This window comes from Hydra vulgaris, chromosome 03 (assembly GCF_038396675.1).
Source record: "Hydra vulgaris chromosome 03, alternate assembly HydraT2T_AEP".
Lineage (NCBI taxonomy): Eukaryota > Metazoa > Cnidaria > Hydrozoa > Anthoathecata > Hydridae > Hydra > Hydra vulgaris.
Genome location: NC_088922.1, coordinates 1,805,001 through 1,825,000, shown reverse-complemented (window position 1 = coordinate 1,825,000; position 20,000 = coordinate 1,805,001). Strand labels below are relative to the sequence as shown.

The 20,000-nt window shown below is 30.3% G+C and overlaps 2 protein-coding genes across 2 annotated transcripts in view; both read right to left on the bottom strand.

The window, feature by feature from the left end:
- The window catches only part of LOC136077859 (ornithine aminotransferase, mitochondrial-like), a 21,681-nt gene extending 2,079 nt beyond the window's left edge, over positions 1 to 19,602 (bottom strand). Inside the window, exons 1-7 of the mRNA XM_065792043.1 lie at positions 18,921 to 19,602; positions 18,691 to 18,813; positions 8,231 to 8,280; positions 7,975 to 8,053; positions 7,822 to 7,875; positions 7,685 to 7,744; positions 7,392 to 7,539 (exon numbers count right to left, since the gene is read on the bottom strand). Of these exons, the coding sequence (XP_065648115.1) occupies positions 7,392 to 7,539; positions 7,685 to 7,744; positions 7,822 to 7,875; positions 7,975 to 8,053; positions 8,231 to 8,280; positions 18,691 to 18,813; positions 18,921 to 19,547 (1,141 nt within the window). The 5' untranslated portion in view covers positions 19,548 to 19,602. The remainder of the gene's footprint in view (positions 1 to 7,391; positions 7,540 to 7,684; positions 7,745 to 7,821; positions 7,876 to 7,974; positions 8,054 to 8,230; positions 8,281 to 18,690; positions 18,814 to 18,920) is intronic.
- Positions 19,603 to 19,951: 349 nt separating this feature from the next.
- The window catches only part of LOC105850929 (ADP-ribosylation factor-like protein 3), a 24,470-nt gene continuing 24,421 nt past the window's right edge, over positions 19,952 to 20,000 (bottom strand). Inside the window, exon 8 of the mRNA XM_065792044.1 lies at positions 19,952 to 20,000. This exon is cut by the window's right edge and continues 344 nt beyond it. The gene's annotated coding sequence lies outside the window, so the exon portion shown is untranslated.

The following is a 20,000-nucleotide window of genomic DNA, read 5'->3' as shown; positions in this document are numbered from 1 at the left end:
TCCATAACTTGCAGTGTAAGGTTGTTTCTACATACAATTTATCACATTAGCACAACTTATATAGTGACATTTATTCTAATATATAGCCAAAAATGACTTTTATATCTTATTTATATCTATCATCAATCTTTTGCATCAAAATTTATGTTATTCAAACTAATATAGTTTCTGAACAAATCATGTTTTTAAAATAATATTTTTTTAATGAACTGAAAATTAATTTGGCTTTCAATAACAATTAAGCTAAATTTATTTTGATAAAACTAATTTTTGAGCAATGTCCACTGATTGGCCCACTGTGTGACTTCACCTTCATCAAAAAACCTCGCACATTTTATTATTCCAGTTTCTCTGTAGTCTCTCGAAACTTCATATTCTTAAATTTTTTTTTTTTTTAATCGAAAAAAGTCCGGCGAAAAATCATCCAAAACTGTATTTAATTTTAATTTTATATTTCATTTAATTGAATTTTTTTTCATAGCTTTAAAATAGCGTTTTTTTCGTTTTTCTCAATGATCAGATCTCGGGGATACACTTATCTTCGTCAGTCTAGAGCAAATGTCTTATCTGCCTCGTCCTTAATCCGAACCTGTCTCCTGGTAAAAATCTAGAAAAACATCATTAATGGTGTAAAAATCTAGAAACACATCATTAATGATGTTAGTTAGATAAATTATTTATAATTGACAAACTATAAAACTGGTTAAGTTTTAATTTAAGTTATTATTACTATTATTGTATTATTAAATTATAGTTGTAGCCGAAAAAATACATTCAATATATATATACTGTGAGCATGGAAAACACCCTACTATGGAAGACAATTTGGAATATATTCACGTCTTTTTTTAAAATAGTGACCACGTGAAAAGAAGTTAATAAATTGTTGTTGTTGTTGTTGTAAATGATGTTAGTTTTATGAAATAGTTATCAACTTAATTTAATCTGAAATTTTATACAGGGTTGATATTTATTTTATCTAACTAACATCGTTTTTTCACTATTTAAATAAAATCACTGACGTCATGATTACTGGTAAAACTCTATAAGAGTTTCTAAAAAATGAAACTATTATAAAGCATGGCAAAAATAATGATGAACTTGATTCCAACTGTCCCAAAGTTTTAGGAATAAAATAAACTGTGTTTAGGTATCATACTTGAAAAGACAGACTAATTTGCAGAGGTTGATATCTGAACAGACAGAAAGGCTTAACTGGTATCATATCAGTATAAACTAAACATTTCTTGCAGTAATAGATAAATTACAATAGTTAAAAATTAAAAAGCGTGGTTTTTTAATAGAGTAAATCTGTATTAAACGGATTGTGGCGTATTTTGAGTTACACAGATACGGAGGATACTGTTTAACAAAATAAAAAGTAAAAAACTTTGGCTATTAATTATCTTGAGCTTACAAAGCAAACATTTCTTTTTGAAAATGTTAGAAACGGCAAAGATTGGTTATATGAAATTATGGGTAGAAAAAATGACAAGGTAAGTCGAGAAGTTAATATCAAGACATGGATCATGAATTGTCATATTTTGACATTATTAATACTAATACCACAGGTATGAAGTTTGAGCAGTAATTTAGAGTGAGTTACAGAATCAAAAGCTTTCTATATATAAAGTCTAATCAGAGCCGTCCCGAAGAGGAAAGAGGGGGGTGGGGGGGGGGGGGAAGACGGAGTAGAGGGTGTCTAGCCCCCCTGCTATATATAAAAAATCAACAATGTTGTTGTAATTGGCAGCAGTGGTCCACTCATTTAAGTTTCCCAACATCTGCGTACAGGTAGATCTACGCTTTAAAAAGCCGCATTGATGAATATAAATAAACTTATTAATTAGTAAGTAATTTGAAAGGCATTCCGCAACGATTGACTCCATAACTTTACAAGCAATGCACGTCATAGAAATAGGTCTATAGTTTGCTGTTAAAGATCGGTTTTCTTTCTTGAGATGGGGCATACATTAGCGGTTTACCAGATAGCAGGTATGACATTTTTTAAAATTGACAATTAAACAGAATAGAAAGAGGAACACAAATGGGATTTGCGATTGATTTTAAAAATATTACTGGTAAACGTTTTTTGAAGGCTAACTTCCGAATGGCTTGAGGTTGGATATTTTTATTTTTTTATTGCAAAGTATTGAAAATTTTGATAAAACTATGTATTTTTTCCAACTCCTACTTTGCACATATTCTTTCTTGTACTTTCATGCTTGTACTGCTTAGAAATAATGCCTAGAACCTTCAAGAACATTCCGGAATGTAAAGAAAATCTTCACAAACTTCACTTCAACAAACTTCAGATATTCAAAAAAAAATTAAAGGAATAGCACACCAAGAGCTAAATCTGCACTTTTATCTTGAATTTTGATACTACTACCATGATCGGTAGAAGTTTGGACAATTTTAAATTGAGTTTTACCAAACACCACCTAATCAATTGTAATGACTTTTTTTTTATATAATGATGCTTACATAATTATTTTTTATTTCAGCAATAATAAATTGAGCAAGTAATTTAATTTTTTGTAAAGTACCACCATCATCTAAACAAATTTACTTTGCGCTACTCTTTTTGTAGCATTAATCCAAAAATCTCGAAAATTTTTAACACTATTTGCACATTTTCCTCTTTTCCTCGATATTCCCTTCACAATTTCCCAGTAAGATTCAATAAATCGCTGCTCAGGACAGTTTGATGGATTAGCACCCTTTGGAACATCATTGACTCTATTTTTCTAATACCTGCATTACCTTTTTGAATAGTAAATCAATGCCAGATCTGGGCAAAATAAGGTTGATTGCTTGTGCTTTTTAATCAGATGAAGGAGTCGTTTTTTCAAGTATTTATTCTCATATAGATCTGATGTCAAAGATTGACTTGTCATGAATGAAGAGCTTTTACAACCACAACCGCAAATAGCCTGGCACCAAAGCTGTTATGAAATAGCCTGCCATACAAATAGAGCCAGCTCGTAAGCATATCTTAATGTGTGCAAAATAAAATTGCCGCCCTTAATAATGATCAAATTTTATCAGAACGTCGTATATTTTGGACAATTTTTCATTTACTGTTGATCTTAAAATTTGCCGCCTGTGTGCTTTGCACACTTCGCACACGCCATCAGCCGGCACTGCATGCAAGGAACTTAGGATTGAATTTTTCTAACTCGAATATACTTAAATTTGTCAAAAGCTTTATAAGAATATGACTTTAATTTGCATATAGAACTTGAAAAGAAATATCTCCTGCTGACCATCTTCTCCGATTTAATTTTTGATAGTAACTTTCCTGATCTTAATTTTAAATTTCTACACCACTTACAAGACCAGAACAATTTATCTGCTATTTGTGAGTTAAAGAAGCACAGAAATTATGCAGACATTGAGGAAACCCAAAAAAGCCAACTGACAGCTGTCAACAGAATTTATACCAACTAAATTTAAAGAATGTGCTGCACAAGGACTAAAATCAATGTTTTGGCTCTTATTTTTCAGTTGCGCTTTCAGGTCTTGATTTTCCAGACGTTGTCAGGTAATGAGCAAACAATCAGTGATATAATCAATGATGTAGTCAGGTAATGAGCCAACAACCAAGTATATAGACATTTTAGACGCCTTGCTACCAATGGATTGCAGAATATTTTTTGTTATCAAGAATATGATTTCCTCAAAAATTGCCAATGAAATAAATGAAACATTTCTTCCGCCCTAATTTTCTTAGTTTTCCAAGTTTAGCAAGAAATTTCCAAGTTTAGCAAGAAATGGGTCAAAGTTTGAAATGGATCAATTTTTAAAAACAAACTCCAAAGCCCTGAAAAAGTTTCCATTACTAAAGACGTCTTTTTATTCTGAGTCATCTCTAAGAGTTAGACCTCGACTGCACAAAACTTCAAGCAATCAATAACTTTTCTCACAACATCCCTTCAGTAATACTTTTCATAATTTAACTGCTGTTTCTAATAAACAGTAATATTTCTTTTTATTGTGATATTTCTAAAATAGCAGTGGACTTCATCAAGGAGCTGTTTGCTTTGTCTATACCTCTGTATAGAATACTGTCAATGTTACCATCCAGTCTGAAGTTCTCATTTAAATCTTGAAAAAAAAACAGCAGAAGAAACAAAATATTTTTCGAGTGGATGGTGAATAAATTTTTATATAAATGCAGTAGTTTTGCGCTTCTATACTTTTGCAATCCTCGGTCAGAGATTAAAAAACTGAACTAAATTCAAAAATATATTAGTTTGATTTAGTTCAGTTTTTTATTTAAAAGTGACTTATGCAGTAAAAGTTTCTAAATTTAAGCTCATAACTTAACACATATTATGCTGATGTCATATGCTCATAATCCTTTTTCAGCATTTTACATTAAAATTACATTAAAAAGTTAAACGAAAAATATACATATGACAAAAGCAAACTGGAAGCCATAAAAGCCAACTTAGTTTACAAATAATCTGTTACATTTGAAACATAAGTCTAACTACAAAAACAGATTTACCTTCTTATCCAGCTCAATCCGCTAATGCGGTAGTGGTGTAGTGTACCGCTAATGCGGTAGTGGTGTAGTGGTACGAGCGCTCGCTTTGTAAGCGAGAAGTTCGGATTTCGACTCCCACCACGTCCCTGGAAGTACCGCGCTCAACCTAGTTTCTCCGCGCAGCGGCCCCCTCGGGCCTTGGGGAGGTGAATAATCTAAATAAATTAAAAAAAAAAAATCTAATTATTTTACGTATTAAAAATTTTATACATCTTTGGGCCCATTGCAGTAGTGATATAAAAATACCATTTATATTTTAAAAGTGGGAGCCCCTTACGGGTTTTTATTTTTCGGGATCGGGCGCAACTGCGACTGTGTGCCTAGGTTAACCCGGCATTGCTAAAGTGTTAGTATATTGCTATTAAATGCTGATTATAAAAAAAAAACAAAGGAATCCCCTGTGTGCGCAACATATTTATGATGTAGCGTGACCTATTTAACACGGTTCTACTCCATTGTTCAAAATAACTGCTACTTATATGTAGAGATTTTCGTGTGTCATTCGCAAGTTTTTTTTTTTTTAATTACAAAATAATTGAGTTAAAAATTAAATTTATATGGCTTAGAAATAACTTTATATAGCTTAGAAATGAAATAGATTTTATTCAAGTTAAAAATTATTCAATTCCCTCGTATATTGTTCAGAAGATAGTATTGCATTTCTTTAAATCTCAAAAGAATTCGATGATTTAGAATAATATAGACATCAAAGCTGTTAATCGTATTTAACCCTCCGTCGGGCGCAATCATTTTATAACTCGGGAAGGCGCATTGTATCAAATTGATACAAATTTCGAGTGACTTTTTTAAAAAGTTTATTATATAATAAAAAAATTAAAAATAAAAAAATAAAGTTTTTGAGTTCTTTTAAAAGAAGTGTAACATTTATATAATATTAATTTAATATGTTAGTTATCATGTTCTAACATATCATTTTGAACATCAAAACCTGGTACAGAGTTTACGAAATTGCCGCAATAGCTTTTTAGGTGTGTCAAACGAAAAGGTTAATGGCATTGTTGACAATTTTACCTTGTTAATTTTTTATTTTGTGAGGATGTCTGGCATCTTTTTCTTTATTTTCGTTTCTAATGCTATTTTGCGATCGTTCTAAAATTGGGATTGTTCTAAAACGGTGTAACTATCACAGGGTTTTGTAAGCCTTTTTTTTTTTGCACTTCTTGAAATAAGTTGAGGCATTACTAATTTATGAGAACATCTCTATCAGAAAACTTTTCTTCTCACAACAGGTTGAGCATTCCCAAAATATTTTGTTTAATCTTTACCTCTTCTTCTTCATCTAGTAGATTTTTCTGAATATCCTCTATATCTTTTGAACTTTCAAGATTGAATAATTTCACACTATCATTAATTTTAGAGGGAAATATGAGGAATTACTAACATATTAAAAAAAATGAACAAATTAAAATATTGTTTAAAAATATAAATAGAAAATGTTTTAATTATAAATACAAAAATTCAGATTTATATCTAACCTTTTAAAAAAAATAAAGACTTTTGTTACCAATAACGCTTTAAGGGGCAATGTATTAAAATTTGATATTTTAATTTTAAAAAATGCATCCATGATAAATTGAATAATATCAAATTATGTCTGCAAATTTAAAAATGTATTTACCAGATATAATATAATCAGATATTATATTAAGATATAGTAATAAAAAAAGAAAAAAAATGAAGCTACTAAAAAGCTGAACATTAAGTCATTACTCAAAAACTCGTACGAGATAAAAATGATTGACGAGTATCAATTTGATCAAGCGCGCCCAACGGAGGATAAAAATGTGAAGTATATTAAAGTTTATTACCATAACGTAAATTGTGAGCGTGTCTAAACAAAAATGTTACTAATTAACTAAAACGTCGTTAAGTACAAAATTTTAATTTTGCGTTGATGCTCCCTTGATAATAATATCAAGATTATGTAACCTACAAATTATTGTAAAAAACAGTTAAAAGCATAAGTAAAAATACTTGATTCATTTAAGTTTAAAAATACTTATTTGGTTACATTTAAGTATGATAAGTAACTTGCTTTTTAATACATTTCTTTAGAAACGATATTTTCGACATTGTTCCGCAACCAACTTTAATGAGATTGATTGTTATTGTTTTATACTTATCAAAGTTGTATTAATCGATTGTAGAACTAGGTTTCATTTGCGAAATACATTATTAAAATGTTTTATATACTTTTTTAACCATAAATATTTTTCGTCAGCTTTTTAGAATTTCTATTTAGCGTTGTACTCTTAATATTGAAAGAAGATAAACAAATAAAAAAATCTTTGTTGCAAATTTTTTGATATTCATTTTTGAATAAGACATTTGTTTATCGCATTCTTGGACCAGTATAAAAAATAGACCAGAATATAAAATAACTGATATTTATATATATGCATATATATATATATATATATATATATATATATATATATATATATATATATATATATATATATATATATATATATATGCATATATGTAAATATATTTATCATTAGCCCTGACCTAAAAAACTAATTTACAATACAGGTTTACTAAAAGGTTTTACATAATTTTACGATTACGTAAAACAAGAATTTTACAAAACTTGATACTATATTATAGTAATATTACGATATATAAAATAGTATATATAACATATAAGATATTATTAAAAAAGTATGTGCAAAAATTTCATTGCTCAAAAAGAAGAGGTCTATTTTTTTGTTAAATAGATTCCAACAAGTGGTTATATTTACAATTTTTTTTTTTTAAATGTATTATAGGACAGGGCCCTTACTACTAATGTATTTTTGATAATGTTATATACCTTTTGTTTTTGGAACAACGACTGCATTTAAAAGTCCTTTTCCACGAACTAATGTGGCAACTTTAGGATTAAGTTTGGCCGACAGCTCTTTTCTAAAAATATTACCAAGTTTCATTGAATTCTCTGCAAGTTTTTCTTCAATCAAAACCTAAAAAATAAAATTACTTGAAAACTGATCTTTTTATATAAATGATTTATATAAATATTTTTGAAATAATCTAGTTTAAGCAATAATCCAACAACACATTTAGAATTATTGGTTTAGATGTTATCTTTTTTAATTTTACGGTAACCTCAAGAGACGCTATTGCAACTTTGCTAGCCAGAGGGTTGCCACCAAATGTTGAGCCATGCTAAAAGAAAAATGAGGAATTATTATTTTATAATTTTTAGTTTTTTAACCAAAAAAATAAAATAGTAAAAATTATACTTGACCAGGTTTAATTGTTAACATGACTTCATCGTCAGCTAATACAGCTGATATCTGGAGAAAAATAAATAATAAATAAAAAATTACGAGTTTTTAAAAAAGTTTTATTATTAAGCAAGTTGTAATGCGTAATTTATGCATAAATATACTGACAGGCATTGTTCCTCCAGATAGAGCTTTTCCGAGTACAACTATATCAGGTCTTGCATCTTCATATTGCACACAAAGCAACCTAAGCAGAGGGATTTTAAATGTACTTAAATAAAAAAAATGTATAGTTTTAAATGATATATAGTTTAGCACAAAAATAATGTTTTAAACAGTATTAGGTTAGCACAAAAATATGGTTTTAAATAATTTTCTATTTGATATAATTACAATAAATATTTATTTTTAAACATTCTCATACTTTCCAGTGCGGCATAATCCCGTTTGTACCTCATCGGCAATCCATAATACCTGAAAATATGTTTCTAATTTTATTTAGCAAATCAAGTATAGATAATATAATAAGAATAAATGATGCAACATATCAAACTTTAAATATTATCTTTGATGTAAAACTTGTCACTTTTTATTCCAAAATTTTGTTTTTTAAAATTTTTCTTTGTATAGCTGTTGTTAAAAACGTTGTTATACGTCCAGAGGCAAATATTTGTGTACAATAAGAAGGTATTTTGGACAGAGGCGTCGTCACCTTTTTTTGGTAATTTTGATATCTCCACGCAACGGCCTTGTTCGTAAAGGTTCGTGTTTCGGAGTTATAGAGTTGAGAGAGGGTTGTAACCACAACTAAAGTAGCATCCTCGAATTAAATCGCCTTTATTGCTTTGGGGAGGTGAATTCAAATAAAATATAATTAATTTAAAACAAGGAACTTTCGGACAAAGGGAACTTTTAACTATCGTCTATTGATGTTTATGTCAAAGAAGTTCAAACTTTTATTGATAATTTACCTTCTTTGACTATTTGTTTTGAATTATAAATAAATTTTTTGTTTGTTTGTTTTAAAACACCTTCCAAATGATTTGTATGAGGAAAGTTTCCTTTCTTGTATTTTAGTGTGTACTGGCTGCTCAATTTATGAGTCTCAGCAAAATTTTACTTTATTTAAAATTAGGGTTTTTCGGTTCCGCGTACCCGAACTCGGACTCGGCGAGTTTGTCGGTAAATACCCGGATCCGATACCCGGTTTGAGGCTCGGCGAGTCTCATCGTTTGAATGTTTTGCCTTGTTTCGTAGGCAGCGGTGCGTCATCTAGCTGGATCCCTACCTTTTCTAGAAAAATATTAGTAGGGTTTGTGAATCTAACTTAAAGCTGACCTTGGCCACGACATTACAGATGTTTTGAGGACATTCAAGTTTATGTATGTTTCCATGTATGTCCGAATACACACTAAAAGAATTAACTTCATAACTTAATTTTTTTCTAATCGAATGTTTTTTTATATAAGTGAATAATTTAAAGGGTTGGCTAATATAATACGTTTCTATATTAGCAAATCTTTTAAAAGCATTCGCTAATATAAAAACTTTTAATTAGAAAGATTGAAGTTAATAAGTGAATTCTTTTAGCGCGTATTTTAAAAACTTAAAAAAACAAACACTTTTCATTGATTAACTATTCCACTATTTTTGGAAAAAAGTGAATTATCATAATTTTACTGGAACATTTTTTACAGTCCCATTATGCCGAGGCTCTCTAAAGTGTGGGGTATTTCACTCAATGTGCCGATTTGAAAAGTGGAAAATGCAATAAGTGTTTAACAATAATATCAAACAAAGATGGAAATACTTCATCAATGATTAAACATTTAAAAGTTAAACATGGAATTTCTTTACCAACACGGGAAGAAATAGGAGAAAATTCTGGCACCAAACAATTTAAAACTATCGACACTTTCGTTTCCGTCGCAAGAAAGCCTTAAGAAGAAATTGTCTCTAAAATGGCCGCTCTTTATGGTATACTAGCTGGAGTTACCCGGCGTTGCCCGGGCCAATATTTAAACTGGCTTACCTGATATCTGTACACAAAAATGACCCCGGTCTGTACACAAAACCCCCCTGACCCCGGGGTCAGGGGGGGCCATTTTTGGGCCCCCTTGACCCCGGGGATCGGGGTACGGGGTCAAAACCCAGCTAAGAACCTTCTCCCCCTCGAGGACTACCCCCATGCCAAATTTCATCGAGATCGGTCCGGCGGTTTGGATTTCTATAGAGAACAAACAAACACACACACAAACGCACATTGCCCTTTATATATATTAAGAAGATAAGATTAAGATTATTTAGGGCAATTAGTCTAGTTTTATTCGTGAAAATTTAGTAAAATCAAGTTGTTATCTTCCTAAAGTCGAAATAGTCATAAGTTTTATGAAAAAAAGAAGTTGGAAATATTAGAATTGTTACAAGAAAAAATTAAAGAAGACCGACGATTTAGCATAATACTTGATGAATGGACGAGTATGAAAATTCGGAAATATCTTAATATCAATTTGCATGGAATTGACTCTGAAGTTTATAATCTGGGTTTAATGAGAATTTTTAACTCGTGTACAGCTGTACAGTTAGTTGAAAAAGTAGAACAACATTTAAACACATATAATAATAATTTTAAAAACATATAGCTGGTTCAACCGGCGACGGTGCAAGTGTAATGATAAAATTTGGACGAGAATCTCCTAGTCTCTATAATTTGTGTTTGAATCACACTATACACTTAGCTGTTTGTGATGTACTATATAAAAAAGAAGAGTATTACCGTCTTGCAAGATGAAGATGACGTTGATGGAGATAGAAATGACCATGGTCAAGATGATATTAATGATGATCAAGATGAAAACTATTATTCTAACGAGAGCGACGGTGACGTCGAAGAGTACGGACAAGTTGAATTAACAAATTTATTGTAGAAGAAAATATAAAAATTGTTCGTATAATTATCAAATTTTTTAAAAGTTCTTCTGTGAGAAATAATATTTTGCAAGAAAAGATCAAAATAGTTTTAGGAAATGAACTTCAGCTAGTTTTAGACGTAAGAACTCGTTGGAACTCAATGATCGAAATGATATCTAGTTTTTTAAAATTATTTTATATCATTAAAGAAGCTCTGCAACATATTGAAAGTGTGTATTTAATAAAAAATATTAATATTGAATTATTAAATGAATTGGAAAATACTCTAAAGCCATTTAAATTAACTGTTCAAGCTCTTAGCAGAGACGATGCTAATCTTGCAACAGCCCGATTAGCAATTGATTTTATGTTAAGAAAATTAAAAGAATCCAATGGTAATTTAAGTAGAGAGCTATTAATGACGATGAAAACTCGAATAAATAGCAGTAAAAACCGAGAAATAGAAGAGCTATTAGATTCTCTTGCAAATAGTACTATGCCTTTAAAGAAAATACAATTATTTACACCAGATTTACTGAAGAGATTATTTGGTGTGGATGAAGAACAACAAAACACACATGAACAGGGGTATTCAGCTGAAAATAAAGAAAATACTACAGGAAACCATTAACACTGGAGGAAGAACTACATGAAATATTAGAAAGTGCCAAATGTCCAATTTTGCCATATTCCTGACATAAATTAGCTAATATTAAAAAAGAATTTTATTATTTTCAAAAACTAAAAAAAGAACCGTATATTTAGAAAAATTGTATCAAGCGTTAATTACGATAAAACCAACATCAACAAATTCCGAACAAACATTTTCTGTAGCATCCAACTTCTGTACAAGAATTCGTTCTAGATTATCGGACAATTCATTAAGTGCATAAGTTTTTTTAAAGTTTTATTTTTTAAATAAAAATAATTGCTCTGTCACACAAACACTTGCAAGTATTTTAATTAAGTTAAGTTTATTTTTGCTAGTATATTTACATGCATTTTATAAAATGTGATATTTTTAAAAAGGTAATGTCAAGTTTATTTGGTAGTTTAAGATAATAATAAAAGTATAGAATAATATATTTACGTTAGACGTTGAACTGGCTAAAAGTTGTTTTATTTGCCTTAACGCATACCAAATTCATTTTTAAAAATCGGCGTGAGAACAAAAAATAATTTCATGCTCTTGTTAAAATTGCTAGTTAAAAAGACGAATAGGACCCTCGTAAAGTCTAAATATGCCGGGTTTTCCCAAACCTTATTTAAAATATTTATATTTTTAAATGTAAACAAACATTTTTAATAAAATCGACATGACATTTAATATAAACAAAGTTATTTAACCATTTACATTTAAACTAGGACTTTTAAAAATGTTTATATAAGTATTTTCCGAAATGATAGGAGAGAGAGAGGGGTTGGTTGTCACTCTTTTTACGTTTTAGAATGCTTATTATTTATTTTTCGTTAAATCAAACTTTGAACAAAGGCAGTTTTAACTATTTCCAGTAACTACTGCAACAATTTTGCGACGTTGACTTCAATATATTTTGTTGTAAAATCATTTTTAAAGCCCTCTGTAGTGTCACAACCAATCCCAACCACAGGGTTGGTTGTCACAAAGTGTGATGTTGGTTGTCACATTTCTTGGTATGTTTAGATTATAACCAGTTAATGCAAATTTGAGTAAAACTTCATTTTGTTGTTGTAATTCTAAAGTTTATCTTTGAGACTAAAGTTTTTCAGATTATTCTGAAAACAATTTTAAAAAAATGATTTCACCATCCTAAGGCCACTATAGCCGAGGAGACTACTTATTGTGGTTACAATCCTCCCTCGACTCTCCAACTCTGAAACACAAAACTTGACGAATAAGGTCGCTGCGCGGAAAAACAAGTTGAGCGCGGTACTTCCAGAGACATGGAATAATCTTAATCATGGAATAAGTTTTAAAATAAAAAAAATAAAATGTAATATGCTGAAAAGATCCTTTTTTTTTTCAAAAGTACAACACAAATTACAACTTTAACAAGTGCTTTTAAAAAAGGTGTTTTAATTTATGTTGTAAGAAGAGCAAATCTCACAAACAAACTGCAGGAATCCTGGTATGCATTTATCATAAGTGCATTTTTGTAAAGCTGACATTGAACCCACTGATCTCTCGATCTGCTATAAGCAAATGATTCAAAACAATAGATACATAAATATTCTTCATTTTTCGATAAATTTAAAACAGTCAGTGCTTTTTTTTTTTTAGCAATATTTGACTTTCTACAACTTTAATTTACTTTCATTCATATGTAATTTAGAATTTTTAGTTTGATTATCTTGCTTTTTTTAAAACTTTGACCTGCTTTAGTTTTTAAAAACTAACGAAGTAATTGGGCCGTGTTGGATCTTTTATGCTTCTATCTCACAGTTTGTAGATTTTTGACCTAACCCCAACGTAAACACCCGGAAAAATCCTTTTGAGGGATGATAGTACATACCAATAGGAGTTCATAGCAATAAATCTTAAAATCAGGGATTACCGTCCGTGGGACTTTTTTGCGTTTAAAGTTCTAAATTAGAGTGAAAGTTAGTTTTCTTTATTTTCCGAATTCAATAATTAGTTTTACAAAAACTTTATAAAACAAAAAAAGTTCTACATAAAATTCTAAACAACTCTTATCTTATTCATATTTTCACAAAAATGCGTTTTTAACCTTCAAAATTCGAGACAAAAAATCGGCATTTTGTCTACCATGTCACGCTGAAAAAATATCTTTTACAACCATCGTGTCACACTGAAAAACGATTTTTTGACGATCTCATCTAGTCGCACGGAAAAACAACGCTTTGTTTTGGGAAATGGCACTTGAAAAGCTTGACTAAGCTTTAACTTTTGACTCATTACGACCAAAATGCCTAATGCATCAAAAACACATGATGAATGCAGAAAATCTGTATGTGTTGTGTGCATGAAAAAAAGTGATAGAGAACTGACAGTTGCAGCAAAGGAAAAGATTCTTCAATTCATTGAACCTGATTTAGACTTCAATGATGACAGGGTTCCATTAGGAATTTGTGTCAACTGCAGATTTCAACTTGGAAAATTGGATGGCTCCATGAAAAAAGTTCCAACACTTTTCAACTTTCAGAACATCTCAAAAAAGCCTTCAACTCGCTCATCACTTATTTGTGATTGTTTGATCTGCCAAATAGGTAAACTGAGAGGAAAGGAGCAACATCCTCTGAACAAACTTGAGGACTCCTCTGAAAAATCAATCAAGCCTGAAAACCAGAGCGTTGAAAAGAGATGCACCAAATGTCTTTCATTAATTGGTCGTGGACTCCCTCACAACTGCACACCGGGGACTCGCCATGAAAATTTGAAAAAATTTGCTGAAGCTGATGGAAAGGGCGCAGAGCTAGTAGCTTCAGCAGTTATTGCTTCAAAAGATTCATCTCCTAACGGAACAATTCGTCTAACTCAACAAGCTGGAGGCAAAGCCATTCCACTGCGAAGAGGGGTATCAGTAGCACAACAGCTGTTCAAAACCCTGCTTTTTACTCAGGATATGGTTCACATTCAGCAAAACACTGGACTCTCCAATAATGGTATGCGAAAGCTTGGCTTTATACCATTATTGGAGAGTCCATTATTGGCTTGAAATTTGCTCAGGTAGGACAAAAAGTAGCAGACCACTTTACAATTAGCAGCATGAACCTGTCAGAAGACAACCAGACCAGGGAGGTTGTGCATTGCCATAGTCTCATTGACCTCAGTGTCAACGTACAAGTTTCAAGAAACTTGGGAGATTCAGTCATCTTGAAGCTGGGAATAGATGGAGGTGGATCATTTTTGAAGGTCAGCTTCACTCACATTAAACTGGAAAAGAATGACTTGGAGCCACAAAGTCCTGTTCAAAAAAGCATGAAACTAACTTCTCCACCTTCAGCCAAAGCAACAAGTGTCAAGCAGCAAATGCTTGTTGCTCTCTCTTAAGACACACCTGAAACTTACCAGAATGTCAAGCAGATTTTTGGTCTCATCAAAATCCATGAGAAGTCTTTGCTAGACTCTTTGGTTATTTCCTGTGATTTGAAGCTAACATTCTCTGTGGAATTCAATCACATAGTAGCAAATACCCTTGCTGCTGGTGTGAGGCAGAGAACACAAACCTCATCAGATGTGGCCATCCAAGAACCTTCGGTCAAATTCGGAAGCAATTCGCAGAGTTCATGAAATCAGGCGGTGACATTCGCAAGTCGAGAGATTTCAAAAATGTTGTTCATCTGCCCTTGCTTGATTTTCATGATGACATGCTTGTGCTGGAAGCCATCCCACCTATGGAGCTTCATCTACTTCTTGGTGTGGTCAACCATCTCTTCAAAAACCTCTGCGATTTTTGGCCAGATGCAAAGCAATGGCCAACCACACTGCACCTTTCTATTCAACCATTCCATGGGGGCTATTTTAAGAAAATGATTGCCTTAAGCTGCTGAGAGGATTAGATTGCCTGAAGCAAATTGCAGAGCAAAAGCACTTCAAACAGGCCGATGGATTTATTCAAATTTTGTCTCTGTTCAAAGATGTTGTTACATCTTGTTTTGGAACCACTTTGGATCCTGATTTTGAAGCAAAAATTGAAAGCTTTAAACAGAGCTAAATTAATCTTCCAGTCTCTATTACTCCCAAAGTACATGCTGTCTTTCATCATGTTCCTCAGTTCATCAAGAGAAAAAATATGGGACTAGGACTTTTCAGCGAACAAGCAACTGAGGCTCTTCACTCAAATTTCAAGCCCTTCTGGGACAGATACAAAAGAAATCCAGAGAATCCTGATTATTCCAACCATCTCCTCTCTTGTGTCATTGAATACAATAGCAAAAAAATCTAGTCTCAGCAAGTCAATCGTAAGTTATAGCTACAGATTGCTGTTGCATCTTAAAAAAAAACGTAAATTTGGGGGGAAACCCAGATCAAATATGATTTCAAAGAATAATCCAAAACTTTTTTTTCAGTTTCCTCTAGAACTAAAGGAAAGGTAACAAGAAAGAACAAAAATGTCAAAGAATCAAGTGAGAACGAGCCAAACCCAATGAAATTGAAGAAGAATATTCGAACTTATAGAAGATTTTAAAATTATAGAAAAATGTTTTTTCAAGAAAAACTAATCAAATTTTGGAAAATATAAATAAGATAAGAGTTGTTTAGAATTTTATGTAGAACATTTTTTGTTTTATAAAGTTTTTTGTAAAACTAATTATTGAATTCGGAAAATAAAGAAAACTAACTTTCACTCAAATTTAGAACTTTAAACGCAAAAAAGTCCCACGGACGGTAATCCCTGATTTTAAGATTTATTGCTATGAACTCCTATTGGTATGTACTATCATCCCTCAAAAGGATTTTTCCGGGTGTTTTCCTTGGGGTTAGGTCAAAAATCTACAAACTGTGATCTAGCTGATTAGCCGGTATTTGAATAAATTCTTTAAACCTTTTATTTGGTAGGTCTAGTTGAACTGAATACGGTTGGTAGATTTCTTTATTTGAATCAGTATGTAAAGAATGGATTAGGCGATCAGCTACATAATTAGGTCAATAATCAGCATCAGTAAAAATATCAGGGTTTAATGTGTAAATACTTATTGCAGCAAAACCACTCAAACTATTATTGGTACGACATCACTACCTGTGATACAGCTAGTGATGTACTTTTGAATGACATTATATATTTGAATAAGCGGTTTAAAAAAAACAACGCGCACAGTCGAGGCAAACGTGACAACTATCCCCATTTATTTTGTGACAAGTAACCCCTTCCATGCTAGTAGAAAGACACCGTAAATTTACCCAAAAGCGTGTGAATTTCATGAGAATTTTTATAGATAACGTTTCTCAAATGAATAAAAAACTTTTAAAATGTAAATTCAAAACACAAGATAATTTCCGTTTAGAAAATAAATATATATATAAAAAACGACTTTTTTTCTACACGCTATAAAGATGGAAATAACTGTGAAAATGTCTTTTTTAAATAAGGTTTCTATTGCACAATTTAGAAATTCTAAATCCTATCTAAATTTTTAGCAATAAACTTTGTGACAACTAACCAGAGTGACATGTCAACCAACCCCGCTCTATCTTACAAATTTAAGCATAAAAACGACCCTTTTTGATAAAATAGATTTGACATATAATATAAAAAAAAAACATTTACATTTTAAAATAGACAACAAAATTTTGTTGTTATTTAAATCTCTACTATTTTTTTTTTTTTTTTCTAAACAAGCAAAAATTAAACCGCGCTATGTGATTCAGGCAACTGCTGACTTTTCGGAGAGGTCATAAACACATCTTAAATTCTGTAATTTTTAAATGCAAAAATACATTTTATTGAAATTTTTTATTTGTCAACACAATTTTAACTATTTTAGCATTGAAACTTTTTTTTTAATCAAAATGTTTTTAGGCTTTCTTCTACCCCGCTTATTTAAAAAATCCTTATTTCACATTAGTATAAACACAAATATTTGTTATTCGTACGATTCCGGACACCCCCTTGTAGAATCGTTAGGACATTCTCTCCGTAAAATCGACTCTGGCCTTGGAACCACACAAACAACTTAAATGTTTAACTCGCAAAGTTGTGTAAAAGCTTTACTCATAAGGCTGTCCCTATAAAAAAAGGTTTCAAAAGATAGTATAATCAAGAATTATTGGATCAATCGTTTTACTTAATCTTTTTATTCGTTTCGACATTTTTTTTTGTTTGTTGTAACAAAGGTGTTAATTTTTACAGAAGTCTTTGTAATAAAAATAAGAATAATTCACTAGATAATTTGGTAAATCAAAATTTAATAAACTTTTTCTATTAAACGAAGCTCACGATACTATAAAAAAATTTATATAGCATACATATATATAAATTATATATGTAACTTATATAATACAAATATAAATATATAATATGTACATATATATATATATATATATATATATATATATATATATATATATATATATATATATATATATATATATATATATATATATATATATATATATATATATATATATATATATATGTATGTATATATTATATATATATATATATATATATATATATATATATATATATATATATTATATAGAAAATTTATATATATATATATATATATTATATATAATATACAAAAATTTATATATATATAAATTTTTGTATGATATATTCTAATAAATAACAATGGGCTCTATAATAAACTATAACGATTTATTACACAGTAAAATAGGCGCAAAAGCTCTTTCTTGATAAGTCACTGAATTAACATCCGATTTAACCATTAAATATCTAATAACTTTATGATAAAAAAACCCTTTTGTATTAATTAGATACAAGATAAAATTTTAATTTAAACTCATTAAAATTTAAACTTAAATTACAATTTCAAAACTTTTGTTAAAAAGTTAAAAAATTAAAAGAATGATTTAGTTAAAATATAATCAAAAATTATTTGAGAACCATTTAAATTTTTTTAATTACTTTTATATCGAACGTTTTAATGATTTAAAAAAGATTTTACTTTTGATTAGTGTTTATTTAAACTTGTTTTATCCAAAATCTAGTTAATCAATGCCAATGTATGAACGGATTGCATGACAGCGTCAGCATACATTTAGCCTCAAACCGAATCAATGATTGGTATTTTTTATTACGTTAAGTTGGCATTATCATTTAGAGTAATCCGAGTGTTGTGTCTAAAATTGTTAAGGGATCACTTCAGAACTGCAAAAAAACTTCGGAATTTATTTACATTGCAATAGGATCGGGTTTTCTAACTACCCAAACAAACTGCTGGTTAATTATGTTGCATAGTTATTTTTCAAATACATTTAAAGACATTTTCTTAGTTAATATAGTTTTCAATGACTTACCCCCTTTCCCTTTAATACGAAACCGGCGTAAATAACTAAATTTTACTTACGTTATATTTAGTACAAAGTTCGCGGACTTTTTTAAGATAACCAAAGTCAGGAACAATAACTCCAGCTTCGCCTTGAATTGGTTCGACCATGAAAGCACATGTATGTGGGTGTTTAAGCTTCTCCTGAAACAAAATATGTTGGAAAAAGGGACTATGTACAAGTAAAGGAAATGTTTTTATGATGAATGATAAAATTAAAAGCCAGGCATTTAATATCACCTGATTTGTACCTCTAAAGCTGAAATGTCATTGTACGGAACAATATAGAAACCAGGCATATAAGGACCATAATCGTTTTTGCAGTCTGGGTCCGTTGAGCTTGAACATGCTGAAAGAGTTCTTCCCCAAAAATTATTCTCAGCAAATATTATTCTGGCTTGATTTTCAGGAATACCTTTTACTTTGTAAGCCCACTTCCTCGCAAGTTTACAAGCTGTTTCACCACCTTCTGCACCACTATTCATTGGAAGAACGCGGTCATAACCAAATAATTTAGAGGCATACTCTTCAAACTCCCCTAGCACATTACTAAAAAACGCTCTAGATGTTAAAGTGAGAATATCAGCTTGTGTTTTTAAAGCATCTATAATTTTAGGATGACAATGTCCTTGATTTAAAGCTGAATAGCCACTAAGAAAATCATAATAACGTCGACCATCTACATCCCATACATAAGCTCCCTTACCTCTACACAAAGCAACTGGGATGGGTGAATAATTGAGCGCGCCATACTTTTCTTCACGCTCTATAATAGCTTCAGTAAAAGTTGAACGCTTACTTCTATTTGTCATCACACTGTGGTTACACGAAAAGCTCTTGATACACGTGAGACGTTTTTTCAAAATAAAACGAGACATATTTATAAATTTTTATTAGCTAAAACAAAAAATTACATTTCAAACCAATTTCATTAAAACTTACTTTTCACACAAATGAATTTAATAAAACCGTTAATAAAATACATTACACACAAATGAATTTTAATAAAACCGTTTTTTAAGATTTTTTTTACATCTATATATATATGTTCATTAAAAAAACTTTAAACAAATAATCGTGGCTCTGCAGATAGCTTAGCAAAGCAGCGACTAGCAACGATAAAGGGATTTAAAAACAGACGTTTTCTTTAAATCATCTAATTATACATTCATATATGTATATGCATATATATATATATATGCATATATATATATATATATATATATATATATATATATATATATATATATATATATTTATAGATATATATAATTGATGAAAATTATATTTTTAAATCCATTTATTAAATCAAAAAGTATACATTAAACTTT